Source organism: Solanum dulcamara, chromosome 4, assembly GCF_947179165.1.
Source record: "Solanum dulcamara chromosome 4, daSolDulc1.2, whole genome shotgun sequence".
Classification (NCBI taxonomy): domain Eukaryota; kingdom Viridiplantae; phylum Streptophyta; class Magnoliopsida; order Solanales; family Solanaceae; genus Solanum; species Solanum dulcamara.
Window position 1 is genome coordinate 73,333,358 of NC_077240.1, and position 19,753 is coordinate 73,353,110.

Consider the following 19,753-nt stretch of genomic DNA (forward strand, 5'->3'; position numbering starts at 1 on the left):
CATAACTAAAAGCTATTTAGCTGTCACAAACCAACCTACCGGACCGTGTGAGCACCCACTCTATGACCTGTGGGAGAAACCTTAACCTTTTATATGAAAAGCATTGCGGAATTTATATAAAAAACTTGAGTATTTAAGCCAGAAATTTCTAGTAATCTACAATAACTAACTCTGCAACCAGAGTATGTCAAACAGCATAACAAGAGTATTATTAGTACAAACAACACGTACTGGTAGGCATTATCGATCAATCTGATACTCACTGCATAGTATATGAACAGAAAAATAAGAGAGGTCATAATAATTAAACTTTATAAGCTTCTCCACCCAACCAAATAAGTAAACTCCTTACTTTCACTCTTATAGTCTTCACCACTCTACTGACCAGAGTTTCACTACCACTCTAATTACAAACCTGAGACCTGTGGGTTATAGGCCCACCAAACTATTGCTCACTTCATTCTAACAGTTACCACCCAACAACCTCAGCCACTCAAAGGTTCCACACAACTATCACTGGTCTTGATCTAGTTGTCTCATAACATAGGGACCTAGCCATTCCATAACAACACCTCATAACTAACCCCAATTTCTAGGTAACAACTACTACTATCACAGTTATTCGTGGAAACTTCAATGAGAATAACTTTTTGTCAACAAGCAACCTCCACCTCTAAACCTATAAATATAGAATAACTCATATATCACATATGTCACATCGAGGTCTAACACGGTCCACCATTTACCCACAAATAAGTCTATACATGCTCACAATGTTTTATAACTAACATGCCTCAACTCAAGGGTTCCTTTATAAGTCCATTTTTCCTGGTTCATTTACGACTAACCTCGTTATTACACAAAAATATAAATATCATCGGGTCCTCTCATGGCTCCATCCACACACATATATTTAGCCCTCTCAGGGACCCAATTCAGCCATATATGTGTTGGAACGTGATAGCCGATCCAATTATGTGTCGGAATATGACACACAATCCAAATACGTGTCAGAACATGACACCTGATCCAATTATGTGTCGGAACGTGACACTCGATCCAATTATGCAAATCAATCACAACTATCGACAACTAACCATATTATATCACAGGAATGGGTTCATTACAAAACAAGACAGCAAGTGATTATTTTGCGTAAGGTCTAGCATATTTTCCTATTCATATACACATATGCATATCATGAAGTAATTCAACAAGTACATGGAACACACCCGAGAAACAAAACCATCACCTACACTATCAAACCCTAAGGTTTATCCCTAATATCGACGTATTTTATATTTCTGTACATACTACTATGTCCATTACAACTTCACTCTTCTGTATGCAATAATATCACAATCAATAACTCCCCAAATCATCACATCACACTCTTACCCAGGTCACTTCAAATTAAACAACTAAGACAATCGAATTTCTGTCCGTGATCCATGACCCGTAGCTTAATTATACGATTTCTCATTAAATTCCCTTCTATACTACACATTGGGTATAGATTTAACTACTCAGATAAGAGAAGCCTAACCTCCCTGAGCGCCAAGCAACTGTGGAGAGATAATGTTGCCGAAATCCTTGATTTCAGATGTCATATGGGCAAGAACAAGACTGAATTCCACGGGTTGAAATCCTTCAAGTACTGAGATTCCTTATCCTCTTCTTCCCAAGTAAGGAACAACCTTTTAGAGGGCTTTTGCAGTAACCTTCACCTCTAACCTATCCTTGGAAGAAGTGGGGGAAATAAGAAAATCACGACTTAAGTTTTGTCCCACGTTCTCCCGCTCTGGCTGCCATATTCCTATTCTGCCGCCGCCGCTAAGGCGGGACCATCCCGCTCTGGTGAGATGGTGGGACCCAGTTGAGTAAATTTTCTTGCGATTTCTTCTAATCTTAATTAACGACGATTCGGATCATTACATTAGCTGTTGTGGGACAAGGAAATTCATTGAACATTGTTGATTTAGTTTGGACATCCTTGGCTTTACCAAAGCACAGGTTCATGGTATGGCTGGCTATACAAGGGAGATTGCTTACTCAAGAAAGGAAGATGAAAATGCATATTCAGGTGGATGATAATGAATGCTGTCTATGTGAGGAAAGAGTAATGGAAACAACAGTGCATCTGTTTGAAAAGTGCAGCTGGACAAGGATTGTATGGCAGGACATTAGTCAATGGACATGAATTGTAATACAAAATGAGGGGATCAAACAAGTTCTCGGAAGAATTAAAACAAAACATTGAAAGCAATTTAAGAAGGAGACGATATCAGCCATTTGTGGAGCAATTTTATACCATACTTGGCGTGCTAGGAACTGGAAAAGATTCAAAGGCAAGATTGTACATAAGGAAGAGGCAATCGTACAGATAAAGGAAATAGTTGAAAGATCACAATTACATAGTAGTTCTAAAGAAGCTCTGAAATGTAGTAATTTCATTCAACATCTAATTTGTAACTAGTTTGTTGGTTAGTTGGAGGCCTATGTTCTAAAATTGGGGGAAGGGCATTGTGGCGGAAAATTGAATTTTCATTCATTAATTAAAAGTTCAGATAACCAATCAACTATCTTACGATAACCAAATAAATATAAAATATATGAGTTTTATTTTTGAACACGCTCACACTTCAATATGATTTTAATTATCTAATTACTTGTTTACTTGCATACAAATCACAGCTACATTTTAGATCTAATAACCATCATGAATTTAGTGATAGAAGGAACGAACAAGAGTATAAATGAGTGGGAAAAAACATCAAACTTGCAAATAACAAACCGGAATAATATGATTTTTATCACAAATTATTTGTGTCCTTGTCATCCTTATTTTAATCGGAAAACAATTAGTAATCTATACTATACTAAAAGCATGAAGACCCTTAAAATATTTATTGAACTTTTTGTCCTTCATTAAAAGATTATCTTTTAGACGTTATCGTCTTTTTACTATTTTCCTCCGATTAAAAATTAAAATCAAATTATATTTTTTTACTAGATTTGTTTGATGAAAATCCTAATAATAATAAATAAGATTTTAAAATCACAATTAGCCGTCAATATCCTTAAATCTAAATAACCTTCTTCAAACTTATTTATTAAGTAACCTTCTTCAAACTTATAAATAAATTAAGAAAAAAACGCCAAGCAACACTCCACAAAAAAAGCACACAACAACAACCTTCACCCTCCAATGCCACAGTTTGGGTTTTAAGTCGGTTTATGATTAATTTTGAATGTAACAATTCTTTTTAACTACAATTAAGGTACTTCCCTTATTTTCTCTCAAATTTATCCACTTTAAATTTCCTTTCTGAATTAAAAAAATTCTTTTCTTTGTGTAATTAGTTTTTTTCTTTCACGAATTATATAGCAAATACTTCTATAAAAGAAGTTATTATTTTATATTTTGCTTTACAATAATCTTTCATGTTATTGTTATTTTGTGACAATTAGAAGTTATGCTATATTATTATTATGCTCATATATAATATAATTCATTTTTTCTTTATCTTATAGTTTAGAGTGTAATTTTCTGTATCAATATAATTTTGATTTTTGATATAAATGCCAAATTTTGTTGACTACATTTAATTTTGCTCCTTGTTCCTCTTTAATTACACTTTTTAATCTTAAATATTTATTTTATTTTTTAAAAGTTTTGTACTTAATAATATAACATACATAATAATTTATTCTTTAAATATACGTTTAATATTAAATAACACAATACACACGTGCAAAACACGTCCACTAAACTAGTATCTTTAAATGGTGTGAAATAAGGTTAAAAATATATTTTTTGTCTAATAAACATTTTTTTTCTATTTTAAACACGTTCTTTTCCTAATAAGAACCCTATTTTTAAAGAACATTTTTCTTCTTTTTTCCCTTTAATATCTCTTAACTAATAACAAAGTTGGGAGTAATACTTTTTCCTTCTTAATCTCATTTTATCAATTAAAATAAAATAACACATATACTTTTTTAACTGATAATACAGGCCATACATACAAAATCATAGTAACCCATCATTAATTTCCATTTAAATAACGATAATTTTTTTCCTAATTAGATAAAAAAATATATTTTTATTTCTTAATCTTTTTTGAATTGAAGTGGGATAAACATATGCTAATATAATTTCTGATTTAAAGTTAAAATGAAATAAAGGTCAACAATTACTCCATCGACGATGTTTTTTATAGATATTTTGTGATTTGAATCAATGTAATAAACTTGTATTTTATGAAATTATGATTGTCGAATTTTAACTTTAAAATTAGGGATCGTAATTAATAAGTGCTTATCCTACTTCAATTTGAAAACTATTAAAAAATAAAAATAATTCATATTTTATTAGAAAAAAGAATTTTATCGATATTTAAATGAAAATAATGATGGGGTAATCTGATCTTGTAAGTATGATTTATATTATAGTTAAAAAAGTACATAAAGTTAATTCAATTTTAATTAGTAAAAGATATTGAGAAGAAAAAAAAAGATTACTTCCAACTTTAATATTAGTAAAAGAATGTGCTTCAAAATAAAAGAAATAATATGTTTATTAGAAAAAAGATATTTTTACCCAATTAAAAATAATAATAGGGGTATTTTTTGACCATATATTAATATATTCTTGAACTAAATTATTAACGGATAATATTTTTCTTCAATTTTATATAATGTAAGAATATTTTAAAGCCTTTTTCATATAATAAAACTACCTTTTATTTCTTTTTATATATAATATAAAAATAAACAAAAAGAGTGATGCTTTCCCACTAACTTACGTGACTGCATCTCTTTATCTTTGATTAAGTTTAAGAATAAGAATATCAGTATGATTTTATATTTTTATTTATCATCCTTTTCTTATTTTTTTCCTCTATTATTCTTTTTTTTTTCGAATAGAGAAGCACCTCACGAACCTTTTTTCTTCAACGTCCGCCCATTTGCTAACAAGCTTTTCATTGACTTCTCATTGAGTATCCAATAATTATATAAAGATGATTAAATTTAAATTTATTTTGTAATTAGGATAAAAATATTTTTATCGTTAATAATTTTATTCAAAAATATCATATTATTGCTTGATGGGTTAAAAATATTTTTTCTTCAATTAATTATGTTATTTTTTTCTTTTTAAACCCATTTTTTTCCTAATAATAATTTTTTATTACTAAATATTTATCCTACTTCAATTCAAAAAAATAATTAAAAAATATAAATATTTTCTATTTTATTAAAATTTGTTTTTATTGTTATCACAATGAAATTAACGATGGGGTTACTAAGATCTTATATATGAGAGTTATATTATCAATTAAAAAGGTACAATTATTTTATTTTAATTGATAAAATAAGATTAAAAAGAAAAAAAGGATATTTTCTACTTATTAGTTAAAGTGATTTTAAAAAAGAAGAAGCAAGAATAAGATTCTTTAAAAGTAATATTTCTATTAAGAATAAATGTGTTTAAAAAGAAAAAAAACATATTTATTGGGGAAATAATATTTTAACCCATTAAGTATTAGTAAAAGTATTTTTAGACCAAATTATTAAAAATAAAAATATTTCTGCATCAAATTATTAACTGAGATTTTTTATTCAATTTTATATAGTTAAAAAACATTTTAACCCATTTTTTAAAGAATAAATGAGTACTGTATCTCTTTTTTTTTGGTTTTTCTCATTCAGTATTCAAAGTTCGTGAAGCTCCGACTAAATTCGAATTAGCATTGCAGAGCCCTTTCAAAATGACGCACCTAACTAAATTTTTTTTCATATCCAAAACTGAAAGAATTCTAAACAGTCCCGCGACCTATGTTGGTAAACGAGTACTTTATTACTCCGTCTTTTAATTGGTCATTTGCTAACAAGTTGCAATATGACATTATTATGACCCAATTAATTGTCGGTGAAAGAGAAATTATAAAATGCGTGACTATATTACATCATAGTTCATTTACTTCCTCCTCTGTCCACATTCACACCTTCATTCATCATTAATCAATACGAGGAAAAAAAAAGGTCACTCCCAAATTTCTAAACCCTATTTCTCTATTCTAGTTTATACATATTGAAATTCATGTGTATATATGCTGTTGCTTTGAGTAAAATCACTAAGCTAACCTATCGTTCTCTCATTTTTGGGGATTTTATGCTGTTTTCTGTTTGATGATTTGGTTGTAAGACTTTGAATTATTTTTTTAAATCTTTTTTGTGATAAAAAATTGTTCTGTACTTTTGATTCACTTTGGTGAGGCTTATGTATCAGATTGTGTCAAGGTATTAATTCTAGCTTATTTGAATCCTAAAAGCTTGAATAAACTATTGATGATAACACCAGAGGCAGTGTCAATTTTTTGTTCTTATAACTGTGGTATTGGGCCAGCTTGGGTGTACCTCGACTAATTTCACAGAATACATGCACCTCCCACTACCAACATGTATTAGGTAAATCTGTCCACTAAGGCCAGGAGAAATGAAAGGAGAAATGGAAAGAAATCACCTAGTTTTTTTTGTTTCTACTGGAATTCGATTGATCACTAGGCCACACCCTGGGTCACGGGTGCAGAAGCGCTGTTGATTTTAACGGCCAAAGATTGCTTCAAAACTGTAAATGACAATGGTTGTGGAGTAGTTGTCAAGGGGCTCCAATGGAATTTGATGGTTTCCTGTTCGACACTTGGATTGAACTATAGAGGAACAGATACAAAGGATTCATATAGTTGATTCCATCTAGAATGATATTTAGATGCATGTTGGACTTCCAAAGCCAGTAACCAGCATGACGATTGAGTTGTATATGGTTGCTGTTAAATTTGTAATTTCTTTCATGCTTCTTCTTTTTGATAGATTGATCAGTTCTATACAACATTGTCATATTTATTGGTGTACTTTATTTCTGTGCTTTGACTGTGTTTGTACTTGCACTAGTTCTCCTTGTGGTATGCTGCTTTTTGTTTTCTATGTGCTTCTTTGAGGATCACAACGTTATCCTTGATGTTTATGATTTGTTTTTATCATCTGGATTGACTCAGCGTATTAGTGGATCTAACAGGAAAGAAGCAAAGATATGGGTCGTGGAGTTAGTAGTGGAGGAGGACAGAGTTCATTAGGATACTTGTTTGGGGATGGTGAGGCTCCAAAATCAACCAAAACAAATCCCCAGGCTGTTCAAAGTGAAGCTCAACCAATAGATAAAGAGCCATCTTCAAAGCCTGTTGCTGCTGCTCCTGCTCCTGCTGATGCTACTAAGCAGATTCCAGCAGGTATTCAGAGTATCAGGGCAGATGGTCAAAACACGGGAAACTTTATCACGGTATGTACTTGTGCAAAATTATTATAATGTCCTCTGAAATGCTTGAAAAATTCATTACTATGCTTTACTGGAGAAGTTTTTTCATTGGGAAGCAAAAGGGAATAAGGGAGGACTTTGGAGCACAAATTGTATGCATTTCGTCTAGTAAATATAATGTTTCTGGTAATGACAAGACAATTACCAATAACAACTAAGCTAAGGTGAAATTAAGACATCTTCACAAGTCCCCACTTTATAAAAAATATAACTCTGTGAGGTAGTGCTTATCTATATCTTGTTCGGTCAAGTTTTTGGGAAACTAGATATGCTTAAAGAAAGTGCTTATTTCACATAGTTGAGGCGTTTAGCCAAAGCTTCAAACGTGGAGTACTATATTTTGTGCACTTAGCATATGCACGGATTTGTCAATACCGACACAACACGCACTGATTTTAGCTACTATATTTTTGTGGATATCATCAATATCATTGTGGAGTACAGAACTAATTCACCGATGTCCATCACTGTTGTTTTCTTTTGTCTTGCAAGGAATGTGTCCAACCTCGTATGATGCTGCATTCTAATACTCCTTTATGAACTTGTATAAAATTAAGTTAATTATTAACTTAATGTATACTATGTAGATTTGTATTTGTTCATTCCATAATTCTTAGTTGAATTTGAAACCTTTGTCTCGCACTCCACACTCCCTTCTCTCTTTGTTTTTTCTCCATTCATATTTTCCAAATTAAAAAAACACAAAATACATCCACTTATTCTGTAATAAAAGATTTGTAAACTAATAGTCAAGATTTAAGAATTTCGATATAAGAATATCTATAAACTAAGGCTGGTCTGTGCTTATTTTACCTTTGTAGATAGTAGTCTGTAGTATATACACATCAATCGACAACATATGTATAGCTTTGTGGCCAAGAATTTGAAGGCACAGATTGTATGGTTGCTTTAGTTGCTGTTTGTTTTCTTATGGAACTATTGAATACCGCCTTATTTGTTTGTCCTCTTCATACCATCGGTTTTTCCATAAGCCCATTTTACATTTCCTTCCACGGACCCGCTAATTCTCCAGTGTAGTTTCCGAAACAGGTAACCTGCTGGTACGGGTTGAATTTTAACCCAGCAGGTTACACTAGTTTGACCCATTTTGGACCCAATATATCTAGGAGTCAGTTTGGGTTTAACCCATTGGGTCAAACATATGAATGGGCCATTGCACAAACCGTCTAAACTAGGGTAGGTTGAGCCATGCCGTTGATAGATGATGGTAACCAATGGCTGGTAATAGTCATTAGGTAACTGTTGTTGTTTGCTTTCCTTTTCATTTGGAAGCTGTCTGCAAACAAATATATAAAACGAAAAGAACCAAACTTAAATGTTAATACAAATTCAAACAAAAAAAAAGTTACTACAACTCAGCATATGAAAATGGGTTTTACTTAGTTCTTTATCAAAACATATAAAAGGGGAATATAACCATTCCGATTCAAATTTAACCTTGTTGAAATGGTTGACAATCTGATCCGTCAAATTTATAGTGGATGGACCATTGGATTTACATCTTGCCACTTGTTGAGTCCAACAACGAAATGAGGACAAGATATTGAACATACATCATTTATATTATAAGTTTCTTGAACACATTTCAGCCAAATGATTAAATTATCTGTAGACAGAGGTCTGCGTGGATATTATTTCGACCAATGTGTTTTGGATTATGATTCGTTGATAAGCTGCACACGCACTTTATAGATGGACGTATCTCTCAAGTCTCATGTTGTGAAGTGAGAATGTTCTGTTAGATTGGGATTTCAGTGATTGATCCTTGTGACTGATTCTTAAGGAAATTGTTGAGGATACAAGTTCTATGGTTAGAAAAACTAATTGCTTCTCAGCATTGAGTTATGATGAAGTAATTCTTTGTTTGACAGACCTTTTTCTTTCTTTTATTCACGTCTATATATCATTTGTTAGGGAAAAATTATGTGGTTTTTACTAAGGTTATTGGCTTGTTGTAGGACCGGCCATCTACCAAAGTTCATGCAGCTCCTGGTGGTGGATCTTCTCTGGGGTATCTCTTTGGTGGTGAAAGCAGCTGATAAAGAATTTCCAATCACCCATCGTCGTTTTATTATTTCTTATACCTCTTATTTCAACTATCTTGTCAATGTAATTGTGTGTATCACAGACCATTGTGTTGTTTTATGTGTGCTACCTGGTGCTGGTGGGTGAGGGATTTTTTTAAGCCAAAGGATAAGTGGTTCAATTGCACATACTTCTGTCCATAATCGCAGTTGACAGCCATGATATTCTTCTAAGTTTACTCTCTTTGTTGTTATATATATGGCTTTTGTTAATTGACTATCGGTCGAACAACGTCTTGTTGTCTAAATACCTTACTCTTTGATTATATTGTCGTTTGATGAACCCCAGTGAAATTCGTAGTCGCTATTCTTTGGGTATACACCGGATAAATTTACTTTCGTTCAATAGTTGACAAACTACACAGGAAATGTAAACTGCACTAGACAATCCGTAGATTATATTGAATATATAGAAATGAGTATAAAACTAGAAATGAAATGTTAATACTGATTTGGAAAGTTCTATCAGCTTATATTATTTATATTAAAATAAAATCATTGGCACACCATGATTTGATTACACCAAAGAAATGTCAAATTCATAAAAGTAAAGTGAGATTGATACTGATATGTCTCCATAATAATATTGTCACATTTTTTTTGGTACATCGAAAGAAAAAAATAAATAAAAATCCTACAAACGTTCATAAGTAACATAACTTTAGTCTAGGAAAAGAAACTCCATGTCCTTAATTAAGTGCTTTACTCGAGAGTATCAAAGCCTTTTCATAACTATGTCCTTCATTTGCTAGAAAATCGACATACTCATTTGCCTCCCTCCAGCCATATCGAATATTTTGGACAAATATCAACAATCTTTAGTAATAATGGATCTAAGCAGATGATATTGTTGATATAAATGGATTCAATCTAGTCACCGGAATACAAACCAAGGGATTAGCTCTAGGAAGAGTAATGCCAGGTGCCTCTTCCATATCAACTTTATTTATCCCTCCACCACTAACCTTCCATTCGAAGCACTGTATCATCGAAGCAAGGCTTATTTGAACTACTTGTAATGCTAATGACGTTCCGGGGCAACCTCTTCGCCCTGTGCCAAATGGCAAAAAATGATAGTGTTGTCCCCTCACATCCAATTGGGATTTCGTGTTCATCCCCTCCTCTTTGGTCAAAAATCTTTCAGGTATAAATTCAAGTGGATTTTCCCAATATTCAGGATCCCTGTTAATCGCCCATGTATTGACTAGTAACCTAGTGTTTTTCGGTATGTGATAACCACCGATGCAACAATCTTCCGTTGATTCTCGGAGGATCATAGGCCCCGTAGGATGTAGTCTGAGAGTTTCTTTAACGATAGCTTGAAGGAAGGGAAGATTCGAGATATCCGATTCTTCCACAATTCGATTTTTACCGATGACAGAATCAATTTCTTGAACTGCTCTCTGCATAATGCTTGGATGGTTGATGAGTTCTGCTAGTGCCCACTCTACTGTGATAGCCGCGGTATCAGTGCCAGCAGCAAATATGTCCTGTAAAAATAGATGCAACCGTAATTTTTCTTTTTCGTTGGATCGATCACTACTAAAAAAAAATAAAAATTAGCGGAGAACAAACTATGTAGCTAAACAACAAATTCTGAGAGAGATCCTCAAATATTTTACATCTCCAATCATGATCTAAAAGGTTCATAAATCTTGCGATTTATGAGAAACTTACTAGTATGAAAGCCTTGATGTTCTCTCTTGTCAATCTCATCTCCGCGCATTCGTCCTCCGATATATCAAGTAACATATCAAGCAAATCTTTGATCACTACACTTTCACCTCCATCCTTACTTTGACAATTTCTCTTCCTTCTTGCTTCTTCATGTTCATTTATAATCCTCTCCATCATTTTATCGAACCTTTTACGTACATCCTTCGTCCTCTTTCCGAACCCTTGCAAATCTAAGTTCTTACAAAACCAAATATAATCCGAAAGATTAAATTTCCCAGTGAGTTCCGCGATATCTTGAACCAACTTCCTAATACTCCCGGCTTCATGTTTGTCCTCCGAACACCTTTCATTCATTATCATTCTCGAAATAACATTATTCGAGACCCTTAAAAGCTCGGCTTCAACATCTAGCTCTTCACCAGATTCTGCCTTTTGTAAGAGTAATTCAACAAAACGCATTATTTCATCGCGTCTTACGGGTAGAAGCATGTCCAATGTTCGAGCTCCAAGGAGCTCGGACATGCATATTTTCTTCATGAACTTCCAGTAAACCCCGTAAGGTGCAAAGGAGAAGTCTTGTGAACCATAAGTTAAGTAATCAACCACTGATGTTTGGGGTCGATTTAGAAAGGAAGTTTCATGTGTTTTAAGCACTTCTTTGGCCATTTCGGGTGATGAAACTACTAGACAAGGAACAGATCCAAGATTTAAGTGAATCAAAGGCCCATAACGGGATGAGAGCCTATGAAGTGCCTGGTGAGGAATAGGAGATAGGAGGTGTAAGTGACCAATGATTGGTAGACCAAATGGGCTTGGTGGAAGATGACACGTGTTACGTTTACGAAACACAACATATTTAAGAAATAAGCTAGAAAATAGCCAAATAAGGAATAGAATCAAGTAGCCTTGAATATCTATCATTTTTGATCGACGCCAGAACTTTTTAGTTGTTAAGTTATCATAAGACCAAACAACATCCAACATAACTTTCCGTGTTAGTTGTGCACGTATTTATACAATCGAATTATATATGTTGGTTGATATTATTTTTAAGGCATATTGTATGATTTTTAGACAAGGTCTCAACTACACATATACATATATCCAATATGTCTCAATCATCATTATAAAAATAAAAATAGACATCAAGGCCGGCATTGATACATCTTTTCAAAAAATTAAACAAACATTTTTTTTATGAGGAATGTATATGGCATTAATGCCATATTACATTGCCTAAGCAAGACCATGTCCTATGAATTAGGATAAAATTAAGGATTGCCGAACAACATTATTATATTTTTTTAATAAAAAAAAAGTAAAAAAAAATCAAATCAAACGAGTAAATCATCATATAATATTATATTATTATATTAAAAATGAAAATATTTTGAGTTCAAAGAATGACGAAAATACCCTTCACTAATTTTTTAAATAAAAAAAATATCTTTTACTAACTTATAAAATTAAATTAATAATAACAATTAAACTAGACCAAATACATAGTTAGATGTTACAACTTATAACCATTTCTCATTTCTTAATGAACTTTAATTGTTAACCTTTTCATAATTCCATATGGATTATTTGTCTACCTAATTCCCTTCGCCAACTCTCACCTTTGTCTTACTCATTTTTTTTCTTCTTAATCCATTAATAGAGGTGTTTGTCTGCTACCATATTATAATGCAAAAAGAAAACTAGACTATTATAGTATTTTGAAATATAAATTTGATCGTTGTAATGCATTTCATAATATTTCTATGTATATGAATTCTTTTTCAAAATAATATTGGAAGTTTCTCAATGAATCAAAGAGATTATTGCCAGGTATGGTTAATTGAACTCATGAGAAGTACATATTCTTATCATGCTTATACTTTGAAATTTGAGGGATATCTATATTGATTTCTTATCTTATACATGTTTCTAATATACATTGCAATCAAATTATTTTTGAACATACGCATAAAAGTATAACTATAAATATATATTATGCAAATACGATATTGGATGCACGTGCAAATTCAATAAGGATGTCACAACCTTTCATGTACTTAGGTTCTCCCTTTATAAATTGACAGAAAATGTTAGTCTATGTTTATTGATCCGTGAGTGGCGTCCACGCTAACCCTCAGGTGAGTGAACCATTTCTAACCCAACTTACCCAACATTATCATTCTAATAGCTCAAAACCATGTATTTAAATAAATGGAAACAGTTAAAACAAATAAAAATTGAGTTCCCATAAACTCAGACAAGTTTTGATCATGTGGAATTAAACTCCCTTAAAACTGAAAGTCATTGTATCAAAACTCTATCGAAAATCTAGAATATGGGGATGCAACCCCAAAACCAATAAACATAAACTAAAGATTCTAAGGTTGTTTGAGTCAAAAGAAGAGACTAAGAACCAAGAGGAATCCATGACAACCTGGAAGAACTGACTCACCATTGAATTCGAACGATCAATTCTCTCTCAATTGTGGTCTCTTAACAGTCATCTGAATATGCCATGTACTTAAAAATGAAAGAGCGAGTGCAGTATCACACAACCACAGTGTCAGTGGTGTAATCAGAAATTTTATGAAAAGTGTCCAAACTTTGGTGTAGCCATCTAAAATCTCATCATCCTTTTGATTTCGCAAGTCATTTTTGATATACTCCATTGCTGAGAAAGCTCTTTCAATGATTGCAGTAGCAACTGGCAAAAGCAAAGCAAATTTCACTAAGCGAAATATAAGTGAATAAGTTAAATTCTTCTTTGCCTCAACTAATTTTCTTCAAAGTTCAGCAAGTCCACTTAAATTTGAGAACCTTTTATCAGTATCACGTACATTGATAATGTAATTGACCAGTTGATTTTGAAGGATGCCCATACTAAATTGATCAAATTCATCAGGATATAATTCAACTGTTCTCATTATTTTTCTGATGTCAAAACTAGAAAATGAATTAACTGGATTCAAACAAGCTACTCCATGAAACAAATCACTTGTCACCTCATTAAAACGATCATTAAGTTCTTGAAGTTTTCAATCAATAATCTTATAAATACTTCCACGCTAAAATGATGTAAAACTGTATGATCAACAACTTTACATCATGATCTTCCAGAGTTGGCATAGGGCTCATTAAAATTGAGTATCAAAATATCATGTTTGATACAAAATCTAGATATTTTGTCTATAAGTGGATCCCATCCATGATCTCTTAATTTTTGGAGCCTCTGTTTTGCTACTTCAACAAGTATCATGGCATTTACAATATCTTGCTCTTTTTTATAGTGATATATTAAGATCATAGGTGATTCCCAAAATATCTTTCATCAAATGTAACATGAAAGCAGCCTCATACGTTTGACAACTTCCAAGATATGCTTTAGCTCTTTCATTTAAAGTACTTGCTTTTTCAACAAGTGTATCAAGTACATCGATAATAGATTCAAACAAAAGTATAAAGTTTTCAAACGACTTGTAAGGAGATCCCCAACGAGGATCATTGGCTTGAATAAGACCAAGTTCTTGATTCAAGCCTCTACCTGTTTATATTTCATCCATATCTAATGCCTTTTGAAGATTTTCTTTTTGACATTGTCGAAATTCATTCATCTGTTTGAAAGAAGCTTCCAACACATTCAAAATATTTGAAACCAATAACACAAGTTCTCCCACTTGAACACATTTTTTTAAAACTGTGACAAGAGTTAGTTAAAGTTGGGCAAAACAATGAATAGAATGAGCCAATGTATTTTCTTTTCTAATCAACATTTTAAGACAATTGATATCACCTTGCATATTGCTTTCCCCATTATAATATTTTCCACGTACATAAGATACACTTAATGAATGTCGAGCAAGTATGTTAACGATTGCTTTCTTTAAGGATAAAGCACTAGTATCTTTAACATGCACAAGTCCAATAAATGTTTCTATCGCAAATCCTTTTCTATGGATATATCGTAAAACAATAGTCATTTGCTCTTTGTGTGACACATCAAAAGATTTATCGACTAATAGAGTAAATAGTCACCATTTAGATCCTCAATTATAGCCTTCAATGTTTCTATCTTACATGTAGTCACAATTGATTTTTGAATATCCGGAGAAGTTAATTTATTATTTCTTGGAGAATTTTCCAACACAAAAAATTTAATGTTTTCACACCTATCTTTGTACCATGAAAGAACTTCAATAAAACTGTCTTTGTTCAATGATGATTCACTTTCATCATACCGAAAAATGATAATCCTCGATTCAAAAGAAGCCTTATCACATCAATTGAAGCATTTAAGCAAGTACAATATTTGAGCTTAATTTGATCAGATTGCTTGTCAAATGTAGCACGAATGGACTGTTGTTGTTGCATTAGATCATCACAATTTCTTTTTGCTTGATTATGAAAGCTATTCGGTCCACCAATATGTTCGTCAAGCTTGTCTTTTCTATTACAATTTCTAAATTCTGTTGTTGAAAATACTTCACCTCCATCTTAATAAATGTTATTTCTTTTAAATAAATAACAAGGGAAATAATATTCTGCATCTGCTTCTTAGTATACGCTAACCAATCATACTCTTGAGACCATTTAGAATTGAAATGATGCATTGCTTTAGCAGTGTCCGATTGAGGATATTCTTTAATATTAGGCCAACAATGACCAATTTGAAGATATGCCCTTATTTCATCACAAAGGTTTGGATGATGATTTAAAATTGAAGTTCTTTTAGCTAGATCAGGTTCTAGAGCATTTAAATCAAATCTTTGTTTCTGAGAAGAAATTGACAACATCTCTAATTGATCTACTATTGTTTTTTTATTTGGTTGACGTAGAGACGCCAGACTTTTTTTGGTACTCTTTTAAAATAATTCTTCAAGTCCATTGAAACTTCAAACTAAAATATTAACTAGCTATTTATGTATAAAATAAGAGAAAGACGAAAGAAAAAATAGAAAGAGAATTATTGAAATTTTCATTTTTATGCTCAATAATATTGTGATATAATTTGGTAAATGAGTCTCCTATTTATAGAAGAAGAAAACCTTATTCCACAAGGAAAAGCTATTATAATTTTAGGAAAGAATTCAATTTCTTTATTACTTGTTAAACCTAATTATAAAAGGAATGAACATCACATATATGGTATTTTATATTATTTTTAATTAATTTATTTTTTCTTAGCAAAACTAAAGTTTAATTTGAAGTAAAAATAAAATTATCACAAAATCCCACTAAGTGAGATTCGAACTTGGATAGCCTTGCACACAACTTCGACCATCTACCACTAGGCTACTCGATATTTACATCAAAATTATGTTTTTTTTTATTTATTTCTCTACTTTAAGCCAGACCCACATAATAATAAAAAAGAAAAAGTTCCAGCCACCAAGAATTGAACTTGGACACCTGTGGTTTCATGACCACCCTAGTCACCGTGCTATATTTTTTTAATTCTTTAAGTGTGTTTAAAATACTATGTATACCAATATAAAGTAAAATTTTATCTATATATATATTGTAATTTTCCGACGAAGGGTGTCCAGTTGGACACCCTGACACCATCGTAGCTCCGCCCCTACACAGTGTACTGGTAGTATCACATATATGAATAGTTCCAATAATTGATATATGAACAAGAAACCACAACTCTTAGTAAAGTAGATAATACACAATCACATCACAATTATAACAACACCGGATTCACATTCCTTATATTTGAATTATACACAATGAGCATGATCAATCACAATACAACAACCAAATATGATCCTATCATGGAGCCCAGACACAAACTGTTAGTGTATCAATGTGGTACCTGTTCCAAATATATCAGCATGGTACCCGATCCAACATGAAATCACATATCACAATCACAACCATAATGAATAGCAATCACACTTGTACAACCAAATAATACATTCATTGCATGCAGTTTGATCACAAATATCATTTCAATTCATGTTCTTTTCTTTTTTCTAATTATATATCATACATGCAATACTAACGAAGTAGTTAACAAGCACATATAACGCAAATGGGAAAAACACAACCATCACCTACCTCAAATAAAGACTTGTTCAAATATGCTACATAGTTGGTGACTACTGAGGAGGAGAGGATCCGTCTATTTGTCAAAGGTTTGAATTTCTAACTTCATGTTTTGTCCGTCAACATAGCCTCTATAAGTAGAAGCTTTAATGAAGTGATAAAATTTGTGAAGAAAGTACAAGAAATTCGATGGGATGGGAAGGCCAAGGCTTTGGCTAAGAAGCCCAAGAATGAAGATAATTTAAATGGCCCCTACTCTAGAGGTTTAAGTAAGCCGGCAATTGCAGCCCGAAAAATTCAGTCAGCTATACCTACTTTAACAGGTGGTTAATCAGGGACTTCACAACAAAATCCTACTCAGGATGGTCAGAGAGCTTCTTTCATGCTAGGTAGCAGGTCGTCCCTTGACCTCAGTTGTTATAATTATGGAGAATCAAGACATATAAGGAGAGGTTGTCTGCATCCCTACATGGCTGATCTTGTGCAACAGTAGACCAGAGTAGTCGTACCAGTAGACGGAGGTAATAATGACAAAGGACGTCCATAAAGTGGAGGAAGAAGAAATTAGAGAGGCCGTGGAGGCCGAGGTAATGGCAACGCAGGTAGAGGAGAAGTGCAGTCAGGAAAAGAGGTTGCTCATTAGGATGACATGGCATAATTTTATGCTTTTTCATGCTAGATAGAGGCTGAGGCGTCTGATGCAATGATCACATGTACTATTTTTGTCTGTGATCAGATGCTACTTTCCTATTTGATCCGAATTTTACTTACTCATATGTGTCAGTATAGTTTTTCTTAGTTTGATGTGAATTCTGATATACTTGATGCCCACATCCATGTTTCTACCCTAATTAGAGAGTCTTTTATAGTCATCCATGCCTATCATGTTGGTTCTATTTTGTTTATGGGTTTTCAAACTTAGGATTGATTTAGTAATTTTGGATATGACTAATTTTGATGTGATATTAGGCATCGCTTGGTTGTCCCTCTATTATGTTATGCTTAGTTGTAATGCTAAGACTGCGGCTCTAAAGATCTTATATAGGGAAATGTTAGAGTGGGAAGAGGTGTACAATCGTAAGCCATCTAAAATCATATCTTTCATTTGGCTAACAAACTAGTGTGGCAGGGTTGTTTGGCATACTTGGATCATATTCGGGCTATGGATGCATAGTCCCCCTCTATTGAGTCTATTCTTATGGTATCTGAGTTTAAGGAAGTGTTTTCTACTAAATTGCCTGTTATGCCCCCTGATAGGGATATATATTTTTGTATCGACTTGGAGTCGGGCACTTACCCAATCTCTATCCCTCCTAAATGCATGACTTTGACAGAATTAAGGGAGCTTAAGACTCAAATTCAAGAGCTCAATTATAAGGGTTTCATCCATCCTAGTTCTTCCTCGTGGGGTGCTCCGATCTTGTTTGTTAAGAAGAATAATCATAGTATGAGGATGTGCATCGTCTATCGACAGTTGAATAGGGTTACCATCCGAAATAAGTACCCTTTTCCTCAATAGATGATCTCTTTGACCAGTTGCAGGGTGCATCAATATTTTCTAAAATTGATTTAAGGTCTGGTTATCATTAGCTAAAGATTAGTCTTGAGGATGTTCCTAAAACGACATTCAGAACTCGGTATAAACACTATGAGTTCATAGTAATATTGTTTAGGTTGACCAATGCACCTGTGACCTTCATGAGTTTGATGAATGGAGTATTCAAAGTATTCCTAGATTCTTTCAAAATTGTGTTCATTGATGACATTCTGGTCTATTCAAAGAGTAAGCAAGAACATGCAGACCATCTTCCTGTTGTTCTGGGTATCCCTTGGAAACAAATATTATACGCAAAAATTAGTAAGTGTGAATTCAGGTTGTCTTCAATTGCCTTTTTTGAGCATGTAGTTTCAGAAAAAGGGGTGATGGTAGTTCTCTAAAATATTAAAGCAGTCAAGAACTCGGTCTGACCTAGTTCTGTGATCGAGTTTAGGAGTTTTGTGGGGCTTGCCAGCTATTATTGGTGGTTTCTAAAATTTTTTAAAGCAATGACGTATGATCAAGGCTAGAACACATAATAAGTAAACCATTTATACATTATAATGAATCAAGAGTAAGGCTAATGCCATTTAAAACCATAATGCAACCTTGTGAAAAGAGCTTGTACAATGCATGAATGGTCATGAGTTATTATGAGGAATCATAAAAGATCTTGCAAGTTCATAAGTAGTAGTAAGGACCTTAAGTCGTATTGAGAGTCATAAAAACCATGAGTGAGAAAAACGTACTTTACATTGTGAGAAACACATTAGCCATAATAAGAAATACCTTAAACCTTGAAAGAGGGACCTTATACCTTTTGTGAGAGTGACCGTTAACCGATATTAACCATATGAGCTATAATATGGAGTCCAAATGTTTACCCATACATCAGAAGAAAGGGGGAGACTACTTTCCCAGGTAGACTCCTATATGCCTAAGTGGATCCACTAAGATACATGAAGGATCGATCCTCAACTACGGGCGACCCTCTAAGGAATCAAGCCT

At 32.8% G+C, this 19,753-nt stretch overlaps 2 protein-coding genes across 4 annotated transcripts; one reads left to right on the top strand and one right to left on the bottom strand.

Annotated features, from left to right (window-relative positions):
• Positions 1 to 5,910: 5,910 nt before the first annotated feature.
• LOC129887583 (protein SPIRAL1-like 1) lies at positions 5,911 to 9,731 on the top strand. 3 transcript variants are annotated; one of them, XM_055962747.1, is made up of 3 exons: positions 5,911 to 6,048; positions 7,082 to 7,342; positions 9,358 to 9,731. In XM_055962747.1, exons 2-3 carry the CDS (start codon positions 7,097 to 7,099, stop codon positions 9,436 to 9,438), a joined length of 327 nt encoding a protein of 108 aa, XP_055818722.1. In that variant the 5' UTR covers positions 5,911 to 6,048; positions 7,082 to 7,096; the 3' UTR covers positions 9,439 to 9,731. The 3 variants fall into 3 exon arrangements, with proteins under 3 accessions (XP_055818722.1, XP_055818721.1, XP_055818723.1); XM_055962746.1 differs by having other exon boundaries at positions 5,956 to 6,048; positions 7,062 to 7,342; XM_055962748.1 differs by lacking the exon at positions 5,911 to 6,048 and adding an exon at positions 6,110 to 6,206.
• Positions 9,732 to 10,316: 585 nt separating this feature from the next.
• Positions 10,317 to 12,081, bottom strand: LOC129884361 (cytochrome P450 93A2-like). Its single transcript, XM_055958672.1, has 2 exons — positions 11,161 to 12,081; positions 10,317 to 10,973 (listed from the first exon to the last, which is right to left on the bottom strand). Exons 1-2 carry the CDS (start codon positions 12,079 to 12,081, stop codon positions 10,317 to 10,319), a joined length of 1,578 nt encoding a protein of 525 aa, XP_055814647.1.
• Positions 12,082 to 19,753: the final 7,672 nt, after the last annotated feature.